Source organism: Carlito syrichta, unplaced genomic scaffold (assembly GCF_000164805.1).
Source record: "Carlito syrichta isolate Samal-C Ts95f unplaced genomic scaffold, Tarsius_syrichta-2.0.1 Scaffold315403, whole genome shotgun sequence".
In the NCBI taxonomy this organism is placed as follows: Eukaryota; Metazoa; Chordata; class Mammalia; order Primates; family Tarsiidae; genus Carlito; species Carlito syrichta.
In genome coordinates, this window is record NW_007259499.1 from 20,908 (window position 1) to 27,020 (window position 6,113).

At 51.9% G+C, this 6,113-nt stretch overlaps 1 protein-coding gene across 7 annotated transcripts in view; it reads left to right on the forward strand.

The window, feature by feature from the left end:
• The first annotated feature begins 1,003 nt into the window (after positions 1-1,003).
• The window catches only part of NRBP1 (nuclear receptor binding protein 1), a 10,415-nt gene continuing 5,305 nt past the window's right edge, over positions 1,004-6,113 (forward strand). For 3 of the 7 annotated variants that reach the window (XM_008072744.1, XM_021706294.1, XM_021706293.1), the window contains exons 1-8: positions 1,007-1,232; positions 1,698-1,820; positions 1,989-2,090; positions 2,768-2,857; positions 3,312-3,352; positions 3,998-4,092; positions 4,582-4,605; positions 5,598-5,681. In XM_008072744.1, coding sequence (XP_008070935.1) covers positions 1,023-1,232; positions 1,698-1,820; positions 1,989-2,090; positions 2,768-2,857; positions 3,312-3,352; positions 3,998-4,092; positions 4,582-4,605; positions 5,598-5,681 — 769 coding nt within the window. In that variant the 5' untranslated portion in view covers positions 1,007-1,022. Of the gene's footprint in view, positions 1,233-1,697; positions 1,821-1,988; positions 2,091-2,767; positions 2,858-3,311; positions 3,353-3,997; positions 4,093-4,581; positions 4,606-5,597; positions 5,682-6,113 lie in introns of all 7 variants that reach the window. The other 4 variants (XM_008072745.1, XM_021706295.1, XM_021706296.1 and 1 more) reach the window with 2 other exon arrangements.

Genomic DNA, 6,113 nt, shown 5'->3' on the forward strand with positions numbered 1-6,113 from the left:
GCCGCGGGGGCAGGGAGTGCGGGGCGCCCGGGCCCGCGGTGCCGTCCCAGCGCTGGTCGGCCAGGTCGCGTGACCGCACGAGTTCCGCGCTCTCGGCTTCTGGGAGCTCTTCCGGCAGCTTGCCTCTGGAAGGGCGCTCTCCCGGGCGTGCTCTTCCTGCGAGAGGGCGTCTCGCGGCGTGTGTCCTCGAGAAGTGCCCGCCGCACCCAGGGCCCGGGGAGCGGGACTTCACTGCCTTGCGTCGGTGGCGTCGCCTTTGTTTCGCGCACCGGGGTCTCGAGCACCTCGCCCACTGCCTGGCCCACCACCAGTGATTGGGCAAACATCCGTCAAACAAGGGCACTCAAAAAATGTGGCTGGCCGATCCCTGTTGGTCACACTCCCGTCGCAGGGAAGGTGAGGTCACCAGGGAGGAGGTCACCAATCATTGCCAGTCGCCTGGCCTAAGGGTAGCCTCATCGTGGATTGACAGGCTTGACCTGTGTAGGGAGGGAGGGACGGTGAGTGCCAAGGTTAGTGCTAGGTGACGAATTCTCCGAGGGTGTGTCAGGTGCGTCCTTAGGGCTGGCTCGGTGGAACATACTGGAGTCTGGAGTCATCTGTTTGGAACAGCGCCATGGGGCTTATTATTTTTTTCTTTTTCTTTTTTTTTTTTTTGAGTTGGAGTCTCGCTCTGTCGCCCAGACTGGAGTGCAGTGGCCGCTCCCGGCCACCGCAGCCTCGACCTGCTGGGCTCCGGCGATCCTTCCACCTCAGCCTTCCAAGTAGCTGGAACTACAGGCGTGCACTACCACGCCCGGCTAATTTTTTATTTATTGTAGAGATGAGGTCTCGCCAAGTTACCCAGGCGGGTCTTGAACCCGCGGGCTCAGGCAATCCACTCACCTCAGCCTCCCAAAGGTGCGGGGTTACAGACTGAGCCACTGAGCCTGGCTAAAATTATTCATCTTTATCTTGACCCCCTCTGTCTTCTCCCTGTGTTCTTGCCCCAAACCATTTTAGGCCTGAGTGTTTGTCCCAGCATGTCGGAGGGGGAGGCCCAGACAGTCCTCAGCAGTGGCTCAGACCCTAAGGTCGAATCCTCATCTTCTGCTCCTGGCCTGACATCAGTGTCACCTCCTGTGACTTCCACAACCTCAGCTGCTTCCCCAGAGGAAGAAGAAGAAAGTGAAGATGAGTCTGAGATTTTGGAAGAGTCACCATGTGGACGCTGGCAGAAGAGACGAGAAGAGGTAAGGTGATGGTACCGTCTTTCTTGGGAACATGAATTCTGAGAGACGAGCACTGGAGAAGCAAAGTGTCAAAGGGCAGAGCACATTTCCGAGATCAAGCCTGAGATGGTGATCACATGGAGTATTAGAATGGGGATTGAGACCAGGTGCAGTGGCTCATGCCTATAATCCAGCACTTTGGGAGGCCAAGGTGAGAGGATTGCCTGAGCCCACGGGTTTGAGACCAGCCTAACTTGGCAAGACCTCATCTCTACAGTAAATCAAAAAATTAGCCAGGTATGATGGTGCATGCCTGTAGTCCCAGCTACTTGGAAGGCTGAGGCGGAAGGATCGCTGGAGCCCAGCAGGTCGACACTGGGGTGGCTGTGAACATGCCACTGCACTCCAGCCTGGGCGACAGAGTGAGACTCCAACTCAAAAAAAAATAAAGGGGGTTGAAATAAGTTTCTTTGAATTTCTTCTCAGGTGAATCAGCGGAATGTGCCAGGTATTGACAGTGCTTATCTGGCCATGGATACAGAGGAAGGTGTAGAGGTTGTGTGGAATGAGGTACAGTTCTCAGAGCGCAAAAACTACAAACTGCAGGAGGTAGGTGATGGGGAAAGGTTGCAGCCTGGGCCGTTAGAGAGGAGTTGGTGCTGGGAAGTGGAGGAGAGGGTGTTGGGTTGGATCATTTCTGGGGATGGAAGGTGATGGCTTCTCAGGGTGATTACATGCTTGTGAACGCTCTTTTCCCACTGTCTCCCTTGCTCTCAGGAAAAGGTCCGTGCTGTGTTTGATAATCTGATTCAGTTGGAACATCTCAACATTGTTAAGTTTCACAAATATTGGGCTGACATTAAAGAGAACAAGGCCAGGGTAAGACTTTTTCCTGGGGTTTCCTGAGCTTACTGCAAAGATACTAGTTACATTCATGGTTCCTTTTACACTCAAAGGTAGTTTAGAAACAGGTCTGGAATTGGCTGCTGTGGCAATGAGTAGGGCTTCAGCTGCTGCCTGTGCCTTCTGTCTGGGCAGAGATGGGCCGGAAACGAGTGGACTTGGCTTTGTTCATCCCATTGCTTTTATTGCTCAGTAGTTTTCATTGTCCTGTTCAATCTAAGAACAAAAAGAGAGAAACTTTTAAAAAACAAAAACCTTCCAGGCCAGGCATGGTGGCTCAAGCCTGTAACCCCAACCATTTGGGGAGGCCGAGGTGAGCGGATTGCCTGAGCCCACAGTTCGAGAACAACCTGGGCAATTTGGTGAGACCTCATCTCTACAATAAAAATAAAAAAATTAGCCGAGCATGGTAGCGTGTCCCTGTAGTTCTGGCTATTTGGAGGCTGAGGTGGGAGGATTGCCTGAGCCCAGCAGGTCGACACTGGGGTGGCCATGAGTATGCTGCTGTACTCCAGCCTGGGTGACGGAGTGAGATTCTGACTCAAAAAAAAAAAAAAAAAACCCTTCCAAATTTATATATCTTGCATCTGTGTTACAATGTAAGGGGTCCTTTCTTACTGTAAGACTTTTTAGAAACTTTTTTGCCTTCGTAGGTCATTTTTATCACAGAATATATGTCATCTGGGAGTTTGAAACAGTTTCTGAAGAAGACCAAAAAGAACCACAAGACTATGAATGAAAAGGTACGGCGGGAGAGCAGACAGAGTTTAGTTTGGTTTTTGGGGTTTTAAAAACAATTATGTTGCTGGGTGCAGTGACTCATGCCTATGATCCCAGCACTTTGGGAGGTGGAGGTGAGAAAGTTGCCTGAGCCCCGAGACCAACTGGGTGAGACCTCGTCTCTACAATACAATTAAAAAAACAGACAAGCAAACAGCTGTGCATGGTGGTGCAGACCTGTCGCTCTAGCTACTTGGGAGGCTGAGGCGAAAGGATTGCCTGAGCCCAGCAGGTCAAGACTGTGGTAGCCATGATTGTGCCATGGCGCTCCAGTCTGGGTGACAGAGTGAGAACTCAACTCAGAAACAGACAAAAAATTATGTTGGTTATGAAGCTGATCAGGAAGGGAATGAAGAGAACTAGTTGGGAGGGTTACGAAAGGGAATTATGCTGATCCTGGGCCCAACTCTGTTCCAGGCGTGGAAGCGCTGGTGCACACAGATTCTCTCTGCTCTAAGGTAAGCAGCACCTGGTTCTTTTCTTTCCCATTTCCTGATTTTGTTCCTCTGAACAGATGTGGGGCACTACTCTGCTGTACTGTTCTGCCTCTTCCAACTCTCTGTGAGCTGTATACTATCAAGATTAGGTCCCCAGGGGTCTTTTTATTTTTTTTTGAGTCAGTTTCACTTTGTCGTCCAGGCTGGAGTGCAGTGGCATGCTCACAACCACCATAGCCTCGACCTGCTGGGCTCAGGCGATCCTTCTGCCTCAACCTTCCAAGTGGCTGGAACTACAGGCGTGTACCACCATGCCTGCCTAATTTTTTTGATTTATTGTAGAGACAAGGTCTCACCAAGTTGCCTAGGCTGGTCTCGAAACCCTGAGCTTGGGCAGTCCTCTCACCTCTGCCTCCCACAGTACTGGGATTACCTATGGGTCTTCTAAAGGGTGCATCCTAGTGCCCTAACCACGACATCATCTCCTACCTCTTTCTCCTAGTGCTTATCCAGCTATTTAAACCATCAGGCATATTGGAGATTCAGAGTGTGGGGATAATCTGTGTGGTGACCGGCAGGAGACCTGGCCCTTGCTCCTCTTAACCCTTGGGTTCCCCCTGCCCTTAATCTCCCAGTGGCCCCTCTAACAGCCCAGTGCCCCCACAGCTACCTGCACTCCTGTGACCCCCCCATCATCCATGGGAACCTGACCTGTGACACCATCTTCATCCAGCACAACGGACTCATCAAGATTGGCTCTGGTGAGGGGAGGGAGAGCTTCTGGGCAGGGAAGCCTCGGGAGTTTGGGAACCGTGGGGGTACGATGCAAGGAATGGGGAGAACAGGGCAACATCCTGAGGTGTGGGCTGGTGACAAGAGCAGGTGCCTCGTGAGGGGCTGCTCACGGGGAGAGGCCAGTCAGCCAGTGGTGAGGGGTAGGGTGTCGCTCTTGTACCTTCTTGAAGGGAAGTGGGTTGGTGCAGATGTCGGTAGGAGGCTGGGGAAGGGCGAGAGGTGGGTGTGAGGTCTGCTTCGAGCCCTGGGGCCAGACCCTGCCAGAGGAGGTTCCAGGCTGTGCCTGCTGTGAGTGCTTTCATTTGCTGTGTATTTGTGTGCTGTGTGCAACATTTCTGTGTGCTTTGTCTGTGTGGTGTTCATGTGTCCATTTGTCCGGGGCTTGGCTGCTCCATCGCTCACAACTTTTCTCTGTTTTCCTCCCTCCCGCTTACGGGCTGCTCTGTTCCCAACAGTCTTTCATAGGATTTTTGCTAATGGTGAGAGCTCCCTCTGCCCCACGCGGGGCTCTGTTTGTGCTTCCTCTGCTCCCCTGGCGACTGCCCAGTGCATGCGGTCGTGGGAGCAAGCCCTGGCCCTTGTCGTCCTTGCTGAATTATGCCTGCTTAGCTTTGCCCTGCCAGCCCTCGCCCTGCTTGCCCCTCCAGAACCTGCCTGTTTCCTGTGGATTCTGCCTGGCTGGCCACTGACCTCCCGGAATCATGTCCCCCTCACCATCAGGCTAGTCCCCTAGATCACACTGTGTTCCCAGATTCTTTGTGACTTGTAATCATTGTTTATGATCCCAAATTGGGCCTGGCCCTGGTTCCTCGCCCAGCCCTGTGGCAGGCAGTGTTGAGCAATAAGGGGGTAGAACAGGAGTCTGAAACATTTTTGGAGGATTACAAGAGAAACTGATTCAAGGGTTTTGGCTCAATTGTGTGCTATTTCTGAGTTTTGCCCAGCAAAGGTGGGTAAGAAGGAGGCTGTCTCCTTGGTCATATATTTGTGCTTCTTATCCTTCTTTATCCAAGTTCCTGAGGTCTCCAGTTGTCCCAGTTTAGGAAGGGCAGCCTGTGTTTTTATGTTTTTTGCAGGGTGGATGAAATAACTAAAGCCACATGTTTTCATGTGATCAGGGATTAGATGTATTAGATGCATCTGGGATTTGGGGAAGGTGAGCAGGTCCCAAGTGAAAGTTTTTCCTTGTGTTGTTCCTTGACCAGCCCAGAGCCCTCGTGTGTCTGTTAATTTAGTCTGATGCTTGTTGCTACTGAGTTAGGGACCTTAGATGAGAAGCAGCAGGTAGAGAAAGGGGAGGTAGGTGGTCCATGTGTGGTCTGTCGTTCAGGATAGGGAAGGGGGTAGGCTTGTGCCTGTTGAGGGCTAGAAAGGAGACTTCAGGGGGGGCATTGGGCTTTTGGGGACCTCTCTCTGGAGTGAGACTGTGCTTCATTGATGGTCAGATTGTGGATTTCTTCCCTACTCCCAGTGGCTCCTGACACTATCAACAACCACGTGAAGACTTGTCGAGAAGAACAGAAGAATCTACACTTCTTTGCTCCAGAGTATGGAGGTGAGGCTCCCTGGTTTCTCTGCTCTGTCCCATCCCGTGGTTTTGTACCTTGTAGCATGAGGTGCAGAGGTCACTTAACTTCTAGTTCTTCTCTACTAGCATACAATACATTTTTATTTTTTTAGGTTTTTGGGTTTTTTTGAGTCAGAGTCTCACTCTGTCACTCAGGCTGGAATGCAGTGGCACGCTCTTGGCCACCTCAGCCTTGACCTGCTGGGCTCAGGCCATCCTTCCACCTCAGCCCTCCAAGTAGCTGGAACCACAGTCGTGTGCCACCATGCCTGGCTAATTTTTTGATTGTAGAGACAAGGTCTCCCCAAGTTCCCCGGGCTGGTCTCAGACTCCTAGGCCCAGGCAATCCTCTTGGCTCCACCTCCCAAAGTGCTGAGATGACAGGCATGAGCCACCATGCCTGGGCATGCTTTTTTTTTT